Source organism: Falco peregrinus, chromosome 2 (genome assembly GCF_023634155.1).
Source record: "Falco peregrinus isolate bFalPer1 chromosome 2, bFalPer1.pri, whole genome shotgun sequence".
Classification (NCBI taxonomy): domain Eukaryota; kingdom Metazoa; phylum Chordata; class Aves; order Falconiformes; family Falconidae; genus Falco; species Falco peregrinus.
The window spans coordinates 57,683,292-57,704,974 of NC_073722.1; the positions used below are offsets into that span (position 1 = coordinate 57,683,292).

The 21,683-nt window shown below is 36.7% G+C and overlaps 1 protein-coding gene across 11 annotated transcripts in view; it reads right to left on the reverse strand.

Annotated features, from left to right (window-relative positions):
- Window positions 1-21,683, reverse strand: part of FRYL (FRY like transcription coactivator) — a 185,766-nt gene that overhangs the window by 96,266 nt on the left and 67,817 nt on the right. For all 11 annotated transcript variants that reach the window (XM_055796392.1, XM_055796391.1, XM_027779323.2 and 8 more), the window contains 4 exons: window positions 15,352-15,551; window positions 8,850-8,903; window positions 2,760-2,899; window positions 2,209-2,305 (listed from right to left, as the gene is read on the reverse strand). In XM_055796392.1, the coding sequence (XP_055652367.1) occupies window positions 2,209-2,305; window positions 2,760-2,899; window positions 8,850-8,903; window positions 15,352-15,471 (411 nt within the window). In that variant the 5' untranslated portion in view covers window positions 15,472-15,551. The remainder of the gene's footprint in view (window positions 1-2,208; window positions 2,306-2,759; window positions 2,900-8,849; window positions 8,904-15,351; window positions 15,552-21,683) is intronic.

The window sequence follows — 21,683 nt, forward strand, 5'->3', positions numbered from 1 at the left end:
CTCTTAAATATTTTGCATACTGGCTTTCAGGGATTAAATGAATAATAATATAAACAACAGTAATGTAAACACTATTAATTCGTCCTCAAAATTTATCAGACTACATTAACTATGCATCTTTTCACTTTCTACCTTGTGTGGTATTACTGTTACAGATTTAACCTCAAAATGCTATTAATCTCAGTATAAAGGAAGACAAACAAAAAAAATAAGAACGTAGAAGAGATTATCATTTCCATTTTAGACTTTTTCAGATGAAAGCAGCCAAAACACATAAAAATCTCCCTAGCAATAAGTAACAATGTGGTGAGAAACCAAAACCAAGCATTGATTAGAAGGCTCTTTTTTACCGAGGTTCTCTTTGACATCACCACTTTTCTCAGTTTGAAAAGGAAACATTTATTAAAAAAATCAAATATATTCTTTTAAAAAAGCACTATATGTAATTATGAAGTCATAATAACTTTAAAATTTCAAAACAATTTAGGTGGGGACTAGGATAACCCTACTAAACATTATTGCTTTAGACTGATCATGATGTAGTAAAAAAATCTTATTAGAAGATTACTGTCTTGGCTACAGAAAATGAAGCACTTGATGCAGAAAAGTATGAAATTCTAAAGCAATAAGAAAGCTGTTTCTCCAAGAACATCCAATTATTGGAACTGACTACTTACATGCATATTCATACAATAAGTAATATGTAGCCATTTAAGCAAAAGATTTTTGTTCCTACGTAGGTCGTGTCTGTCACCCTCTCTCCAGCTGCTCTGTGGATACTACAGAAACAGCTGGATCATGCCCTTTGCACCCTCTAAAACCAGTTTCTAAGAATTAAACAATGACAGGGCTCCCAGGATGACAGGCATATGGATGTAAATGTAAATATGTGAGTGTAAATATGTTTATTGATTAAAAGCCATCATTTCTGCACTTCGACTACCTAATTGCAGAAACATTACAGGCAGAAAATACAAACCCTCCATTAGATAACTTTTAATACTAAATTGACCCAAGGCTTCTTTATGTGGTGTATCTATGTTCAGTGGCCCATTGCAGGTCTTTAGCAGAGGAAAAATTCATATCACGAAAATACCTATCTTGTCTGGAGTACAAGCATGAGAGAGGCTCACCAAGAGCCTCTCTTCAAGATCAAAACTTCAGCATCTCTCCTGACATCTGAATCACTAGCAACGTGCACTCTTATACTCAGCAGAAAAACTAGTACCAGTTCAAAAAACAGAAGCTACCCATACAACTTTGCAATCCTAAACAATGTATTCTATTTTCCCCTTTTATTTTGCACCGATAGAAAATTTAGGCAAGGAGAGAGCATGAACTAAAGATTTTCTGTAAAACACTAACAAATAAGAGTTTGATGGCTTTAATACTGTTGTCTGCATATATGTGCATGCATTATAGAAATATCACTTTGGACGATTGGCTAGTGTCTCAGGGCAGGACAGGCAGCTCTTTTGGTTTATTTTTTTCATTTTTTCCCTGTATCACAAATGTACCATATACAACCACATAAACCAAAACCTCCTACAAATTATTTGCAAACTAAACCATAGCCCTTGCCTGACTTGGTACAGAAAGACATTTAATCTTCACGTACCTAAAGGACAAACTACTTTAGTATTTGAAATGTGACATTTGCTCGTCTTCCTCAGGTTTCATACCGTTTCTTACAGTAATTTTTCCTCTCAAAAATGCAAGAAAAATGATGCTGCTGAAGCCAAACTCTACCCTCTTGTCCATACACCAATGCAAATATTAATTTGCATTACAGAGTATTAACAGAAATTCCATGTGACATCATCTAGCACTACACTATAAGGCCAAGCAAAATTACATACCCTTTCTAAGTTTAAGTGACATACTAATCTTGTCACTTTACGATTTCACGTTGTATTGCAAAACTGCAGACAAAAAGGTACTGAATAAAAACAGGGGTTTTTTTAAAGTTTTGGTTTTTGCAGTACATTAGCAGCTTTGCCTTAGTGGATCCAAGACACATGAACTGAGATATGCAGGCATGTAAAGAAAAGACAGGAGAAGCCAAAGGCTTTATGCAACTGAGAGTATAATTACAGCCTTGTATACGCTCATCATATATATGCTCCATATAAAAATTTAAAGTATATGATCAAAAGTGACATTAAAAGCAAAAGATTAAAAGAAGTTTGTCAAAGTAAAAGAGCTTACCTGTTTTAGAACCTCTATTAAAACTAAACAAAAAATGAAATCTACAGCTAAGTCCCTCCTTTCAAGTAGATAATCTCTTTCACGTTGTTGGTCGTCCCTAAAATAAGAAAACAAGAACACGTGTATCATACACAAGATTGAACACAAATATTGTGGAGAAGAGGTATGCATGCACACCTTCCAAGCAATCACTGCTACACGCATATAAAATGATGGTTAGAAAGACTTCGGGGTTTGGTGCAGCACTGACATCTTGCCCCTCTCCTGAAAGGGCCTTCCAATAACAAAAACAATTCAAAAAGGGGCAAACTAGCTTGTAATTACCAGTGGCCAACTTCCTTCTGTGTATCAACCCCAAAATCATTAAGTCACTTCATGCGTATCATCTACGCAAGTTAAACACACTATCTCAAAGAAGCCCATGCTCTTTCTATACAGATTTAGGTAATGACGGTTCCAAATACAAAATACTTGTCAAAAAAGTACAAAGCGCATATTCTTAGAAGAAAGCACAGAAAAATCAAACAGACTTTTCCAAGGAAAACTCTTACCCCTTTGATTTTGTGCTAGACCGAGGTCTATATTCATAAGATTCATCTTCTGTTCCATTTTGGCGCCTGTACCAGTCAAACAAGGTGCGTAATAAGGAGGGGAGACAGTGCTCTGCTACTGAGCTCATAGAGCTTATCAACTGAAAAAAAGTAAGAAAAATAGTTTAGCATGATAAAGCAATCTAAAAATCCTAGAATTATAACCATCCCTTCAAACTGGTTTTTAATGTTAAAAACCATTCATCATGTAATTTTACAAAGTAGCAACTTTAGGTACCATTTCCATCTAGGACAATTAGTGTAAATATGGCACACTAAGTTAATTATTATGATAGATTTAAGCAGACAAAGTGTTTCAAAATTCACGAGGATCAGAGAATGCTATATTTATACAGATAACCCATATAATACCATTGAGAAAACAGCAGATACTTTAGGATTTCCCTGAATGCTGCCATATGTATTGCTCAAGTATACATACCTTTACATTACAGATGACAGATAGAAGTAAACCTCCTAAACTGAGGAAGTATGTAACCTTCAAAAACATGCTGCTTTCATTATTATACAAACAAATATAAGAGCCTTTTAGATATTCTCCTCTACTTTTAATACATTTGACTGGTCTAGATCTCAAGCTATATGTACTTTCAGCATAACTCCCCTATCAACTGCTCTCTTTCATAAAACCCATGAGTTGTAAAACTATCCATGAAACAGTGGCAATAGAAACCATTATAGAAGGATGACTTTAACAGGTATGAAACTTAAATACTCCAGGCTTCCTTAAACTTAAACAGAACTCATCAATGCCCCAGGTTTGGAGAGCAGAATGACTGAGAAAGGCAGCATAAAACAGCTATTAACTCCCTGCCAGGAGGCAGCTGGGAGCAAGCCCATCCCCAAAACACTGGCTGGAAGAGGAGAGTTACCCTGCTGCTCAGTGATGCCATGTATTAATTATCTCCCGCATCTTTCAAATAAGAGGTTTCAATAGAAGCCATGCTTGTGCCATAACATATCTATTACTCACTATTCCAGAAAACCAAGATACTATCAATTCCATTATTTCTTTGTCCTCATTTGAAGCATATTGGGGTGTCAGATGGGGGGAAGGGATAGGGGTAGGTTAACCATAAAGAAACCTCAGGAGGATCTTTTCCAACCGTCTGAATGCTTTACTCAGCTTGTTAACCAGTGAGCTATTCAAGTCACAAGAATTAAGCAGTATTCTTGACTCCCTGAAAAATCCTTTATTATATAAACAAGTAGAGACATTTTCTCAAAATAAGTGAAATCATATTCTTATTCTAGAAGTCCATAAAATTTTAAATCCCAGTATAAAATACAGACTACATATATACTACATCTGAACAGGAACTAGGTTACATTAAGAAATTTTTACTAGAATAATGAGATTACTTTTTTTCTTATTATTACTGTCTGTCAATAGGACACTCACTAAAAAGGGATTCAATGGAAAAACTATGCATGCTTGCTGCAGGAGAGGCACGCACATTGAGCTAACTGCACAAAAAGATGAAGGCAGTTATTACAGGCAACACAAAACCATACAAAAGCTTTTCCACACAAACACAACAGAAGCTAGAATGACTCTGTAAGCTTGCTATAATGCCTTGCATCTCAGAACAAAGGCTAAGCTTTGAGAATACCTTCATTCTTATACTAATGTATGTTGAAATCTTTGTAACTTGCTTTGAAAACTAAGCATGTTGTAAGCTTGTTCCTTGTGCACCAATATCCATATAAACCAAATACCCAGTCAACCAACTAACATACATCAGACTTCAAGAAGCGTACAGTACAACACAACTCAATTTTACCACTTTGAAGTTACATTGTGATGTGAAATGAAGCAGTGTGTGATGAAAAGGAATGTGTACGAATGAAGATGTTGTTCAAGAGCATTTTCTGATGTGGCAGAGGTATGACAAACTACCTGGGGGGGGGGGGGGGGGGGGGGGGGGAACAACAACAACTTGGGAAGACAAAGAGGAGAAGAGGAAAGAAAAACTATGAGGAAATTTGAGACACTTGTGGGCTACTGTTAAAACTATTATCCTTCAGTAAGAGGAAGCATCATAAAAACAGCTGCCCAGAGAGGCTGTGGAGTCTCCTTCTTGGGAGACATTCAAAACCCGCCTGGACACCATCCTGGGCAACCTGTTGTAGGTGAACCTGCTTTAGCAGGGCATTGGACTAGATGATCTCCAAATGTCCCTTCCAACCCTGACCATTCTGTGAAAAAAGAACTCAAAAGAGTCATTTGTACTGATAAAGCTTCAACAAAGCTTCACCATGATTTCATGTGCAAGAAATGCCTGTTGCTTGCATCAGCTTGGGGTAATCAAACATCTCTGTTAACTTCACTCCAGCCATGAGCAGAAATCACAAGTTAAAAGCATTAATGTGTATGTGGGAGAAAAAAAAATAAAATTCAGAAAGCAGGAAGAACAAAGCTTCCTCATGAGCTCCTAAATCAAGGTATTAGACTCAGCATAAAATAGTCAATGTAACTGGTAAGCCTTAGAATGAAAGCTAAGGCTAAACTGGATGAGCAAGGGATCCATCATCAACCACAGCAATCCAAAATATGTTTTGCCTTACTGTCACTTTCCGTACCCCAAATAACCTAAAGACTGGGAAAATACATCAATTTCTTTTTCTCTAAAAATAATGATATATCAAATACATTGCACAGAGCTGTGTTCATACAGCAACCACACACACAACAGGACCAGAACAGATTAAGGAAACACTTAAGTTTACCCTGTGCTCTCAACATAAAATGACCCCACAAAGCATTTCTACTCCTCTGCCTCCCTTCTGAACTGATGGGTTTATTAGTAGAAGAAAAAGAAGAAAGCTGCATTTTAAGCTTTACTAAACCTTTTCCTTGGATTTTCCTGCAATTTTACACAGCATATTAATATTACTACCCTTCATAAACATTCCAGCAGTTAGTAAATTACATCATCTTCCACAGAAATAAATATATCTCATGCACTAAAAAAATTGTCATTGGTAAAGTGCTACACTCTGAGACAACTGACGTTATAAAGCATTTTCCTCTTGAAATGAAAAATCAGTTTTACATTATAATTATATATTTCCTGCCAAGTTTTACATTCCTTACATTCTAATGAGAAGGCATTGGAATTATCAGGAAGATGAAATCTTTGCTCATATTTCATAGCTGCTAAGCAGAACATGAGCTATATGCTTATTCTTTTTATTTAAAATAATTACCATATTGTTTGGATACTAAATTAAAGATCATCTTATATAAAAATAAGTTAGCCCTCCTATTTTAGCATTAAACTATGCCTAGCTTGAAAGCAGCAATCCAGAAAAAGAGAGATCCTATAATACCCAAGAGGGCAGGGTTGCACTAGTCAGCATTCTATTCCTCAGAATGAAACCGCAAAGTGGGCTCCAGTCTTAAAGGCCATAAAACGTTGCTAACTGCTGCATTTAACATACCCAAGAGCACACTGAGAGGTAAGAAGAGATGCAAAACTATAGGAAGATGCTAGAGCCCAAATTCCAGCTATGGCCCAAATCCTGATCCTGAAAACATTCTTCAAGTTGTGTCGAATCATAAACAAGCCTGAACCCCAGAAACGCATCTGCTTTCACTCACTGAGATGGCCAAGATATGCTTCTGCATGATCATAAAAGTTTTGGTGTTTAGGACAAGAGTAGGAAATTGCCAAGTATGACTCCTACAACAAACAAAGGAAGAAAAATACAAGCTATTTCCGTTTCAAGCTGTACAAGCAAAAATATTTTAAGAAATGCAATATATGCTCTAAAAAAAATATCTCCTCTGGTAGCTTCTTGATGCAGTGGGAATGATAAAGGGAAAACACTGGTACTAAAATGCTAAATTTTTTCAGAGTTTAAAAGTGTTATCAACATAAAAATATCCCTCTCTTTTTCTAACATTTCATCTCTTCTAGCCAAATTTACATTGTTTCAATTAAAACCCCAGTGACAAGTAAGAGTTACACTATTTGAAAAATCAAAACCGCCTGGTTTTGCACACTTGGATCTAATAGCAGCCCTCTTGGTCTAGTTATGCTTCCAACAGAAAAATTTATAATCCCATTAAACAGCTATTTTCCTTTTTCATGATAAGGACAGACAACATTACATGTCTTCCTCCTCCATCCCTCTTCTCATCACTTACTGAGCTGAGAGAATGAGTATTAACTACATACCTTCTTACTCCCACAGTCCCTCTTGTGTCTCAATTGTGCTCTTTTTATTCACAAAGTACACTTACTACTCAGAACACCGTAACAGTACTGCTAAAGTCAGTTTTTAGACTTGAATTCCTAACTCTGTAAATATCTCTGTGTAAACAAGGTTGGCCCAGCGACAGCTCTAGCTTCTCTGCTGGATGCTGTGGCTGTGCACTCTGGATCCTCCTCTCTGCCATACTTCGCCAATCTTCTTATTCTGCAATCTTCTGCACTGCTGGAGAATCGATCTTAATATAGCAATGAACAAGAGAGAAGCAATCTTAATTCCTTTTGCCAAACCACATCCAAAATTCCCTACCTAAATTCCTGTCATCATGACAAGCCCTGTCATCACAAGGGAGCCATTCCGCTCTGACTCTCTAAAGTAGTTATTCAGTACCATTAAAATTCAGCTCTTCATGAACCCAAAGTAGATTAAAAATAATTCTGTTTGATTATGTGTGCGTGTGTGTGTGAGAGGCGAGTTCTTATTTTGTTCTTTTGTTATTTGTAAAGTACTACGTTTTCAGGAAAATGAGTTTATTTCTATATTACAAGATTTCAAAAGTTATATGGATTATTTTTTACGTCATTCAATATATCTTTAGAAGCCTATATGTAGTTTAACATGTGACTACTTATTTATAAAAAACATTCTTCACTGAGGAAAAGGGGGGGGCAGATTAGTAGAAAAATTAGTAATATTACTGATTCACAGATTTCCTTAGATCATCCATTATCATTAACATTATTTACCTTTTGGTCAGCTTTAAAAAAAAAAATGGTAGCCACTAGAGAATTTATGCCCTATCCCACCCTCACCTGTTTTCCTTGCTTAAAAGTAAACTTTCATTTAGGACATAATGGCCTTACTGCTGTTTAGATTGAAAACATAAAAAGGCTACGTGAGGTTTTTGGTGTTGGTTTTGTTTTTCTTTGAAAATAAAATTATACGTCAAATATTACATGGTATTATTTGTTTCTCTTTTGGGAGGAGTGGAAAGAGGTGCACAGATGGCTATTAATTGAAAAGCAGGGGCAGGTCAGCAGATTTTATTGCAATGTCTATTACCTATATCCAGGGAGTAATGGAAAGCATGAAACAAAAAAACAGTTATAGAAGATAGGGACAGAATACTGAACTTCATACAGTAAGATGCTATTCAGTAGCAGTTAAAAATAGGAACATGCAATTAATGAGGCTTCATCTGAATGGTGCCGCACCATTGCAAAGAAGCAGTTATGGGAGAAAAAGCACGTCTATACTACGAAAAAATTAGAAATACAGACAATAAACTTGAATAAATTGAGCGGAGTTATTCCAGGTACAGTTCACTTACAGTAAGTAAAACAGAACAGCCTTACAGTGCAACTATATGCTCAAAGGACAAGTAACTTTTGAATCTACTTTATGCCTTCTGCCATAGAATCAAAAAGCCCTTAGCAAAAGCCCTGTTACTGAAATTAACGCTATTTCTTTATAAAAGCAAACCCCCAAACACTGAAACAGTAACTGATACAGGCTGAGGTTCCACAAAGCTCATTAACAGGAACAGAAATAAAGTCTTTGTGTCTCCACCATATTTCAGCATCTTTCCTCCAGCTGTTTTCACTGCCACCTTCACGTAATTGATCTATTCTAGCAGTTTCCTACTACCATATTCTATAATGGAAAATAAAGTAATGAACATTCAAGGTCTAATCTTCTGACACTGATTCAGACATGGATGTTCCAAGTATTTACAACAGTGGAAATACCATTCTGCAAAACCAGAGGCCACCTGCATCCAAAAAAACCTGCCTTCAATTACGTGTCTCCTACCTGATCAAACTGAAGATCTTCACCTCTTTGGAGAGATCTGGACAAGAGCTTTTCCTGTAAAAAAACATAAAAAGAAATATGAATGCAATTGACCATTATCAAAGATAGATTCCTCCTTTCTCAGTTATATTAGGGAGCAAACAAATAACTTTTAACATGAATATCTGCATTAGTTTTCATCTAGAACCATTTACAAAGACATGAAGTGTACTCACAAAACAGAGATGTAAAATTAATTTTGTAGCTTAGTAGTAATATTGTTCAAGACTGATACACAGAAAATGTCAAACATCTTTCCCAAACAGCAGGGCCTACAGCAGTGTGCTCAGACATAGCTGGCAGTGAGTGCCAAGAGTAACTCAGAAGGAAAGCCATTCCCATTTGAATTAACAAGGATATTCATGTTCATAAGGCAGTTATTGTAAGCTACAAGAATGAATTTTAAAATGCTTTCACCAAGGCAGAGACAATTGTTCAATAAATTTCCAGCCTGCACTTTCCCTGAACGGCAATGAAAAATAGCTAGAATACCTAGTCCAGAAAAAGGAGAATGTCCATAATAATTTGCTTTACATTTGAAATAACTCTGGAAAGATGCAAAGCTACAGAAAAGATGCCATACTAATAAAATTTAATTATTAGAATATTTCACTGCTACCCATACCATAAGACAAACTGCTCCGTTAAAAGCAAAATTAAATTATATTCTTAACAAAATAACATAGTGAGAATTAAAGCATTAAGAAAACAAAACAGTCATGAACTGTAATAGTAGTGTAATAGTAAATCTTATTAGTCACTGTGGAGAGTACTAAATCACACAGTTTCAAAAGATACAACTTTTATAGTCTCTTGGTAAAAAAACAAACAAACAAACAAAAAACCCAGACAGACAAGACTAAGCCCCACTTACAGGCTCTGAGAGTCAATGATTTACTGTAAGCCAAGTGCCACAGTAACAGCTTTAAAGGTGAATTACGAAGTGGTAAGATACATAAATGGCTGATGAACAGTTCTTGCTACTTAAAGAAATTTCAAGCTACTTTTCACTCCATTATAAATGAATCAAAAATGTTATCTTTGATGAGGAAAGCAGAAAAAGTGCTCAAGGTGAGGAGTTAATAGCTCACATTATATTGCAGTAAGCAAACAAAAAGCTTCTATGAAGCCAGTTAAGACAAGTAGTAAGCTGGAAGAGCTGTTAACCTGCCTGGTCTGGGATGTAAAAGGCAGTGTCAGCAATACTGACAGCCAGTATTGCTCTCAACAGGTTGTGCCTCAGTTAACATAAAATAACTGCTCAGTACTTCAGTAACAGAAAACACCTATGCTGTCAGGCTGTTGACAAAAAATTAAAACCCAGTATTGCTTGGCATTTAAGACTTGCAAGGCTGTATGTTAAAATTGGGATTGCATGTACCAAGTCCAGATTCAAACCGACAGCTTATTTTCACTTGTTCTAATCGTAATCTTGAAAATACAACACAATTTCTGGCATTTGCTGCTATGAGTGCAACTGTATTTCTTGTCTAAAAGGACATAATCTCTGGTAAATATTACAGCCTCTGAAAAGTGGAATTCCCAGGCAACCTGAATGCCCAGGCAAAAAGCATTTGCCTACTCTGAAAGTATAACTGGAAATAATATAGGTACAAGTTCACAACTCATTTTCACTTTCCATAATCCAAAGAAACTCACTTAATTGCCTAAGAAGACACTATGTATGCTTCCAGTACGCCTAAATAATAATTTAAAAAAAATAGTTCTATTTGTTCATCAGTGATGTATTAGCCAGTGTTCTTTCACTGGGTATTCAAAAGCAAAGGGAAAAGATTTCAGATACTGGCAAAGAAACATTGTTTTTAATTTTTACAAATTCATAGGATTTCACATGTCAAGTCAGTTCAAAATTCTGTTACGAGAACTGATGTTTCAGAGCTTTTGATATAAGCTCTATAGAGCGCTTAGAACTCTCTTTTAACTAGAATTTCTCTCTCCCCTTTTTTTACAAGGGAACATCTATTGTAGGTGAATTAATGTTATCTGTCCTATGCTTTTAGATAAACTACACAAATAATTGTAATCTTATCTATAAAGCAAAAACACGAGAAATGTTCCACCCTATATAAACATTGTATAATGCTAAATAAGCTGAAGGAAAATAACTAGAAAACTATTTCCCAAGAAGATAAAAAAGTGACTTTCATGTAAGAAGATGGTAAAAGTCTGGTTCCTTATGCCTCCTCACAAGACAATGCCCCGACAGGCCAAGTTTCCACCATGGTACTACGAAACTATTCTACAGGTGAACAAACACTGGGTTTATTATACCCACTGCACCTGTCCAAAACCAGAAACAGCTAGAGAAAAGAATGGCAACAAATCAAAGAGAAGTTAAATACTCTGTAAGTCTTCAGATGAACAAGTTGAAATTCATGTCAATAGATAGCAAACTGTCTTTAAGATAGGTCTGGTTTTTCCCCTACATTCTATACTAATGGAAACACTTCTGTACATCAAATGTTGATACAAGTTCTAAGATTTTTAGTATCAGAAAGAATGAAGACTTTACAAGTTCATAATGCTCCCTATTATTTTTCCTCAGCATTAAAGATTTTAACTGCTAATAGGTAAATATCACCATAGTTAATATAACACCAACCAAACAAATGTGACATAACCAAATGATACTCAAAGGGGTTTATCAAGGCCTCTGATTTATTTGTATGACTTCAAAATTTATTTTTGTTCAGTGTCGCCTTCTAATTCTGCTTTGTCACAGCCCCAGTCATCTCACATGACTTACAAAAGTCTACCCAACAGTATAAAGAAAAGGTCTAGAAACTTTCACTGAATTAATAATTTAAGATTTATTTTCCTGGCTTCCTGAAGTTCTGAGAGATGGAAATAATAGGTCTATATTTACCTTTTACAACTGAAAAGAAAAAAGAAAAAAAAAACAAAAAAAACCCACACAACAAAAAACCCAAACCCTAAACTAGAAGAAACCCAACCCACTACTGAATTAACCAAAGAGCAGTTTGCATCCATTGTGTAAAGCAGAAATGTCAACATATGGCAAGCAGCAAACGTCAGGATGTAGGCAGACGTGTGTGCTGTGCAAACAGCTACACCCATGGAAAAAGGTACCACCTGTTGGCCCCTCTCCAGTATTAATTGGCACCGTCCTCTGGTGGCTAACACACCTCAGCAGGGTGGCTCAGGTGAACACAGCAAAGCTGACATTCTTGTTTCTGTCCTCTAAGCTGCAAGTAAGAAACCAGAGAAGCGATGCTGCCTTGCCTCCTGTACCCTAAGTGCTGAGCAGTGCCTGCATCCTTGCCCTAGCGTCAGAGCAGCATACGAGAAACACTGTGCTGAAGAAATGCAGTGTGCTAAATATTACTACTTTCAGACGAACTTTTGAAGGCACCTAGGCAAGACTTGCAAAAGCATGCATTGCTAGTCTGAGCAATGTTTAGTTCATCTCCGTGACGGACTAAAATAGCTGGTGTTGGTAACAGCCTTAAATAGTTTTGCTAGTTAGTTTTGGCTTAAACATGAGACTGAACTACGATTTAGTAACTTAGCAGCTTACCTAGTTAACAGCTTGGTAACTTGGTGGCATCATGTCAAACACTGCTTAAATCTGTATTTATATACAGATTGACAAAATACAAGGTAACTGAGTGAGTTGAGGAAGGATGGTATTGTGCCTCATAGTCATTCTTCCTCAGCTGAGGAAGAGTATTTTAAGCTACCATAAACTGTGACTGAGCCCTTTTTCCTTTAAAACTATATACCACTACAAAAGACTTAGAAGAATTTACTTTTTAAAAAGTGTTTTAATTTAATTTGCTCACTAAAAGGACGATCTTCCTTCCTGTGGTTATGCTCGCTACTTGAATCATTTATTTTAAGCACTTGCTGATAAGTTCTTTATGCAACTTTGGGAACTCTGCAGTATTACTATTTTGCAAGCAGAGAACTCTTAATTAAATCAGCAAAAGGAAACTACTTTGTTACTTACTGAGTATCCTAAGCAAATTCACAGCCAGAAAAACCATTTAGTTACTTTCTAAATTCACAAGTCAGTTACTTCTAAATGAAACCCATACATCTAGCCAAAACGGTACTCTACCCTTATCACCCTCAGGTCCTGTCTTGATTTGAAGCTACTATTTCATTTTTTAAAATTATTTTTTAAATTAGATTTTTGCTCCCCTACTTCATCTAAATTAGATTTTTGCTCCCCTACTTCATCTTCAAGTTTTGCAAAGTGTCTATCTCCTAACTTTAATTGCTCTGGCTCCAAATTCCCTCCAATAGCATCATCTAACAGCCTAGCTTCATCTAACACTTTAAAGATTTATGTAACATTGTATGTATTCTCTACATTATTGTTTGTAGCCAAGTCATCCCACAAATTCAAATCACACTAAAATGATAAAGGGCTTTCCTCTCTTCCATTAAAGCCTTTTCTCAAGTCGGTGCTTTTCCTGTGCCCTTTCAGCCTTTGGTCTTTCATTTTAGATGTCATACACTAGAACTGAATATTCACTATTTATATGAAATACTATGTACAAAAATAAAACCACTTCACCATTTTGGTAATTCCCTTCACTGAGACACCTAAGGATTTCCTTCTGCCTCTGTGTAACACAGGCTCAGGTTGTTTCACTTTTCCCCAGCTTTTGGCACCTCTTAAATGTCTGGGTTTCTACATAGTCCTTCCTTCCCAACACTATAAAATAAGGAATGCTGCCTATATGTGTAAATTTACATTTGATTGCATTAAAAAACATTTTGTTTAAAAGAATTCAACTTAGCAAATAAACCCAGAGAGAACTGTAAAAGACCTTCACAAATGATTACCCCAGTAATATTTATAATTTCTTATTTTATCCCAAAGAATTTTATACATACTGTATACACACAAAATAGCAATGTCAGGATCTGATTAGTAAAAGATCCTGACTAAGGCAGACTTCATGCAACCACCATAAAGGCTCACCAGACAACAGAGCTGGGAATCACTCTTCCTTGAAAAGTGTATTATTTCATTAGTTACATGGGTTTTCTAATTTTTAATTTGGCAAGATGTTTCAATTTGCTATGATTAACAGATTTTAAAACATTCATTTAACAGTCAGCAGCATGGCAGGGAGACACAGCCTGAGAATGTTGTCAGAGCATTTATTTAATCTGCTCTAGGGACAAGTTCTGCAGCACAAGTGAACTCCAGGCCTATTATATTTACCTTGCTACTAGTATTCTGGTTAGGAGATTTAACTTTGAACTAGCTGTGTGTTGTACAGGAAAAGCCCTCTTCAGCTCATCCAAATCACAGCCAACCTATGTCATTCTGGTCAAACACCACCCTCCCCATGTGTTTGGCAGATGAACAGAAAAGGGGCCAAGGGAGCAGCATTAGCAGCAGTAGGCACGCAGGCCACCCTGAGTGGAGCAACCTGTCCTTCCAGCCACAACATCAACACCCCTAGAGCTCTCCTCTTATTTCTTAGCCACATACCCTTCACCATCTGCATGGCCCTTTTCCTACAAAGTTTCTGTGCTTTCTTATCAAAGCCTCCTGAATACATGAGTCTTTTGGATGTCTACAAGGAAAGAGACAAGTTCCATTTAAGTTGTAGGCTTGTCTGGTACACACACACACACACACATACATAATGTATACCTAAGTAGGTGTATATAAAGAAATGTTTCATTTTCCTCAGCCTTTGATCTACTAATGGTTTCAGCTGAAGATGATTCCATCAGCAACACCACAAAATGTGCTTAGCCCCATTTTTGTGTTCTTTTGGACTGCTTCACAGTAATATTTTTTCCTAAAGTTTCAAAACTGGGGCTCAAGTCTTCACACGTGCACTTCTGCACACAAACACTCTGCAAGCTGTGAAGAAGCAAACTCTGGAAGCTTGCTCAGCAAGTTTCCAAGTTAAAAAAAACCTTCCCATCCTAGAAATTTCCAAGTTAAAAGAAATCCATTTATTTCAAGATCATGTGATCTAGACTGCCAATGGAATTTTGCATTTCGCCTGATCTGCAATATATGCTGGCTACTATATTCTTCCAGGTGTTGGGTGTTAATACTTTGGAAAACAAACCAAATGCATCTTTTCTTGAAGTATATGGTCAAAGTATTGCTTCAAAAAACATCAACAGGAAACACACTTTGCAGTGGTACTGAAGAAACATTTTTTGTCGTTGCTATTTCCTTTTGTAACTTTACAGAACTTATGGATACTAAGAGTTTTAGTTTCCAGTAACCACTACGTAACAGTTTTAATGAAAGTCAATAAAACATAATCCAGGTAGCCACCCCTGTTTGCAAAAGCCTATTTATTCTTGAAGTAATCCCTTTGAAAAGTCAACAATATCTGGGGACATTTTTTTTCAGTAGCCATACATACGATAAAACAGACTATTTTAGAAAAAAAGCAGGACCATTTCAAGGGATACTATGAAAAAAAGGACTCACCAAAGGTTCAGCCATTACAACTTCAATTTTCTTTTCAGCCTGAACAGCAAATTCAGCAAAGAGGCTTTTGATGACATACTCGCCAGGTTTGACATCTGGATCAATAGTAATGTTAGACATGATGATGCCTCTCTTTTCCCAGGTGGAAACAACACTTGGAGAAACTCTGCGTTTATTTACTCTGCTGGGTGGTGTGGAGGCTGTAGGAAAAAAAAAAAGAAAAACAAAGAGCTATAAAGAAGAGCTTCTAAACACAGTAACTGTCACTTCTTTACTTTCCCATGCTCCACACGTATTCACACAGTAAATTCTGTAAACCAGAAGGAGGAAACAACTTAGCTATAACATCCAAAAATAATATATTTTTTTTAACTAGGTGGGGAATTCAACTCTAAGTTGCATAAAGGTTTACAATGTAACTCATTTTTTGTTACTGATAAACCCCAAAAACTGTCTTACGCTGTGTAAACGGTCCCTTTCTGAATACAACTGTATGACAATCATGATAAAGATTACAGCTTTTAATAACTGGTATATTCAGTTTGAGTATGACTAAAAATCAAAAGGTTCAATGTAAAGAGTTATCTCCTTGTATTGTGAGAGGCATCTGCTTGATTCCATTTTTCTGAATCGTCCATGAAATTTAAGTTTCTATTTGGCGTCCAAATATCTGCAAGACAAATACTTCTTTGGCCCCTCTTGGCACTTTTGGTGAGCTTATTTTCCTAACAAGAACGCAAACCCTTTCTAAATATGTCATACTAACTATTTTTTATCTACCCTTTAGTCACAAATCTGAAAAACTTGTTCCTTATCAGAAATAATAATGAATCTATCAATATAAATAGCAATGAATATATTAGCCTCCCCCCTAAGGATTACTGCTTTCACCTCTATACTGAAATTGTCATATACTAAGTTTACACATATTTACGCATCTTTGTTATTATTTTCCTCCCTAACAACTCAAAAATATTATCATAGCTGCCACTCAATCTGAACGGCAGTACTGAAAATCAAGTATCAGAACTCATGTATGAGTTTAACACACACATACCAACCACAGTAAATAACTACAATTCTTGTCCTACACGCTGCAAATCAAAATAAATATTGACATCTCTACTGATGCCCTAGATCTACCCAGAAAGATCTGATATTTCTCTAGCATATTCCACAACTGCAAATGTTACTTTTTTTATTGATATTAGGAATTGGTATTAAGAATTGTTAACTTTTTATGGTAAGATTTTCCTAAGACAAGGAAAGGAGCCAAGTCTCAGTCTATTTTATTGTATTTTATACTGCACTTTGCTCAGGTAAGGCTTTTTGCAGTTAAAGTGTGAGGAGATGCACTTGTCCAATTTTGATGAACTTGCAAAACTGTTGTCTTTTCAAGTTGTACATGTGCAATTCCTATTAGCTAAATATTATCCACAGGTTTTGCTCAAACATTTTTTTCAGTGTTCAACTCATCCATGAAAATAATGATTGCCATGAAAACCAAACCTTTGGTACTTCACATCTTCTTCATAATTTCTTCTATCAGTTCAGAAAGTTACATTTTACATAACACAGATCTCCTCGACTTCCATTGAAAGTAATGATTTATCAAACATTTTAGTGAAGTGAGAAATTCAGCAGGAGTCAGAACAGTCACAACTACCTTAGCCTCTAATCAAAAAGGAAGGTTTCCTTGCATAAGGTGATGATAGTAGTCGTGTTTTTTTCCCCTAAGTTTTTGTACAAACTCATAGTTGAAGTAGTGCATATTTTTTCCTGTACATAAATTGCAGTATGCCATCTTCAAGGCTGGAAGGACTTGCCAAGGTCGCAGAGTTGAGTTCCTGGCAACCAAGGGCAACATCAAAATGGCACACTGCATGCCATAAAGCACTTCTGAACATCCTCTAACATTTTGACCTAGCACTTTGATCTTGGTAACAGAGGTCCTAAAAGACACAGAAAAGCATGTGCCACACAGCACAGGCAATGGGAGATCAAAGACAACGTTCTAGATCCCTGTAGTGGAAGTTCGCTAGATGGAAGTAAACAAAGGCATTAAGAAACAGAATAAAGTGCATGCTACAAAAGAATAATGACAACCCAAACCATCTGACTTTAAAGAAGAATTTGTTCTTATCCCATATCTGATGATTAGCTTGTCCCTCAGTACAGAAGCATAAAAGTGTCAGGCGCTTTAAAAAAATTTTCTTCACAATGTCCACATTCTCCAGCATCTGCACTCTTGTCATTCTTTAGCCCCAATACTCCCAAAGGCAACCCGGGAAACAAGAGAGATGCACGTGTTCAAGGAGGAGAGCACAGAGGTTTCAGGAGAGGCAAAAAGAAGGAATATATCCACCCTAGCCATAGCAGGTAACAGACAGGAACACCAAGTATGAGACAGACAAAACAGAAAAATGTTGCAATACACAGATTATGAAGAACTCTTCTTTCATCTCCATCTGCATGCAGACGAACAAAATAAAAAAAAAATCAAGTACCTAAGAAAAATCAAGTATCCTAAAAGATACCACACATTTCTAAGTAAACAGTTGTTTCTATCCCGAACGTGAGAGTTTCTAAGAAAGCTAAAGCTCTGTTCTACTCAACAGACAAACTGGACTCTCTATTATTTTAAATCATATACTGAAGGTAATAGACTGGAAAGAAATGCGAGAAGTTTAAATCTCCTTGGGAACATCATTAGCTGTGTCTGGTCAGAAGGAACTTAGCAAAGTAGCTGCTTTGGCTCCTTCTCGACTTACCTACTGGAGCATGCCACAGTCCCCACCTTATCAGGACTGGGGACTTAAGGGAACATGCCACAACAGCTCTGGCCCAGTCCATGTTCCTAACAATGAGAAGCTGGTATTCAGCCAGCTCTTCTCTCTCTCTAAGGAAACTAAGAAGCACTAATGTGCTCCTTAACCCAGAACTACATCTAGATTCGCTTTCACGTAGACAAGTCTTAAAGTGTTTACACAATACACTTACACTTCTGTCTCATCTTCAAAACACTGCCTTTAAAAGTCCCTGTCATTTAAGAATCAGGAAAAAATTGAGAGCTGGTCATCTTCAAAGTACTATCTTTACTTAGTGTTAGTAAACTAATCCTGAGTAAGAGACCATCTCAGCATGTTAACTTCCAAAGCCTCAAAACAGCCTCTATCACTAAGGATGAAACCTTCCCATCCCAGAAATTTCCAAGTTAAAAGAAATCTATTTATTTCAAGATCAGGGAAACGCTGTTTAGACTGACCTAAATCCAGGCATACTGCAGACAAATCCTCCTACCACCCTCACGTGACAACATAGGAAATCAACTCAGAATGGGTAAACTGGACAAAAATCTAACCCCGGCAAGAAAAATTGAAGCAACTGGACTACAACCACACCAGCTCCCAGATGTGCTGCGACAATTTCAGGGCAAAGCAGAGGGCACAACCATCAAGTCAGGGAAATGTGGTACCAGGACTGCCTTACATCAGTCTGCAATGTCACAGACCCCACTCCTCGGGACGTTTCACACAGCCCCCTTCAGATGGCATAAGCTGCAGTACTGTCAGAGGATGCAACCCCTCCCAGCCAGCCATCTTCTTCCTGTACCGCCTCCTACTCCTGTGCAAGCGAACGTAAGCGTGCAGCTCCGTAATGAACTGAGAAGTGGAAAAGCAGCATACGTATTAATTTTTTTTTTCCCAGGTTAATTTTGACACAATCAGTTGTCCAATTCACTCACCACATGACTGCACATATGCTTATGCCAGCAAAACATGAAAGTCAGTGGAGGGACAGCACTTGCCTTTTTACTCTTCCAGCAGCAAAGCAGAGTTAAGACTATCCTGCAGTCGTACATGTTACTAACCTCTGCGTTCACATGCACAAACTCTTCAGCTGGTAATAAACCTCCCCAAAAAAACAAGGGCAAAATGTCAAACTGAAGCAATTATAAATGCTGCCGTGAGAGAATTACAATTATCTTAGTTTTGCTGAAATGCCAGTGTATTCAAAAGGCAGAATAAAAGACTAGGATTTACTTTTATCTATGAACTTGCTGAGGACTCCAATTCATGACAGCATTAATAGTCCACATTTACGACTCTTGCCTTGCATATGACAATGTTCATGGGTTTATTTGCTACGTAAAAAAAATCCACACAGGAAGGAAAAAGGGGAGGGAGCTTGACTGTGTTTAATAAGAAGATACATAGTAGTTCCTTAAAAGTCAAAATCTATTATCAGATTTCTTAACTAGGTCAAACAACATTGTTATCTGGTATAATTATGTTCAGTGGGATTCATTTACTCATGAACTTACTATCAGTAACACCGTAGGAAGGGTCTAAGTGTATTTTAAATAGCATGTTTAATGGAAAAAAAAATCTCATTACAGGACAGGATTAAATAATTTCTTTCTACTATTCTTTGCCATCAAAGCATAAGCCGTTCTCTGCTCTTAGCTTCCAGAAAAAAAATTAGAGTTTCAAAAATTATTTTGAAGCTTCAAAACATGGACCATTTTACAGAACTTCAGATGAAATCTGGAACAAAAAAAATCATACCACTTGCAACAGTTCAAAAAAACCTCACCTACTTCCATAAATTGCTTGAAAACACTGACTGTTACTCACTTGAAACAATATCCTGCTTGTTTGCTCTGATGCAAGCTAGTGCTATGTGGGAAATCTGGGAGCAAGTGCCATAGGAAATCTCTGTTAAACAATATTGTTTGGTTGCTAGGGCCACACCAAATTGTTTGGATAGTTTGAAGGAACAGTAAAACAATACAAAGGATAATTAGACAGACAACATACTCCTGAGTCAAAAGGCAACACACCCAGATGAATGCTAAATGAGAAACAATGTTGCTTCGTCTTAAACACAAATGTCCATAAAGGTTACTTGTTTCTATCACCCTGCTTCTCTCTGTATAGCCCAAATGCGTCAAGTATTTGAGATGTAAGTAGTATCCTGTTTACCAACAAGATTATTCAGGATTCAAACACACAAAGCAGGTACCAAAGCGTAACGAACACATCCCAGCCTGTGACAGTCTATGAGTGCGTTTTACTTCATGGCTAATATGAAACAATGATTTTTAGCTTTCATACAATTTTTTTGGTACTACTTTACACTTCGCCAAGTGTTGACACTTCACGTGTTCTAAATAGTACTAAGTTTTTCACATTTTTCCTACAACTGAAATATGCTTTCAGCTGCTGCTGTTTCTCAAGAAGTTGGACTGGTCTGACTGAAGCAAACCTTCCATCAGGTATCTCCCCACTTTTGAGATACCTGAAAATACATCTAGAATTATTTTATGGTTCTTAAATAAGGTATCCAAACAGAAAATAAGGATACTCAATGCACTTTTGATAGGGCCTCCACAGTTTTCATCAAGCAGATGATATGCTTGGTTACTATTTTTAAAGTTCACTGCTAAGGCAGTAAATCATTTTACACAGCTTACATTTAATGATTAAGCTTTCTATTATTATTTTTGCAGCACATATCACAGTTACTTTTAAGTTTCCTGTGATACTTGCTGCAGAATAGGGTTTGCATGTCCCACTGGCAAAACAAAACCTCCTCAAGATTGAAAATATGATCTGTGTGGTTACTTAAAGGTATTTTAATTAAGCTCCTTGTCTTCTACACTGATAAACATCTAGAACACTTCATCCTTCACAGAAATTATATTAATATACATGGAAACACATCTGTAACAATTGTTAGAGTGCTTCATAGCAACAAATCTTCAGTTATTTTCCCAAAGGAATCATTATTTTTCTCCTAATAAGGACATCAATGCTCAAAAGGAATCGCAACCTATCCAGCATCATCCCAAGAAATTCTAAGCAGAACCAAAAAGTTAAACTTCGTTTTCCTGCCTCCCAGACCAGCAGTCTGTTTTCTAGGGTGCACAACTTCTTCAGAAACTCTATCATTATTTCACAGTTCTACAGTTCCTGTAGAACATCAGGTTTCTATTCCAAAGTCTCCTTACTCCTATCAGTGGAAAAGCCTCACGATTTGAACAAGAGAAATGGTGAAAATCTTTATGAAGACAACACTTGCTCTAATAACAGATGCACACTCCAAATCTTAGCCCTCAGTCTACAGACAAATATAAAGAAAGATCCATTCTTCACTTTTATCTCTCGGATTTGCTTTCAGAATAGTGATGGGAGGATGCAGTTGCTATTCATCTATCCAGCCTGGGTTGCTGAAGCATGTGACAGCACAGCAGACCAGCCAGGCCTACTACACTGTTTTTTGTCCAAACTATGTACCACTAGTGATAGTGAATGGAGTCCGTTCATAGA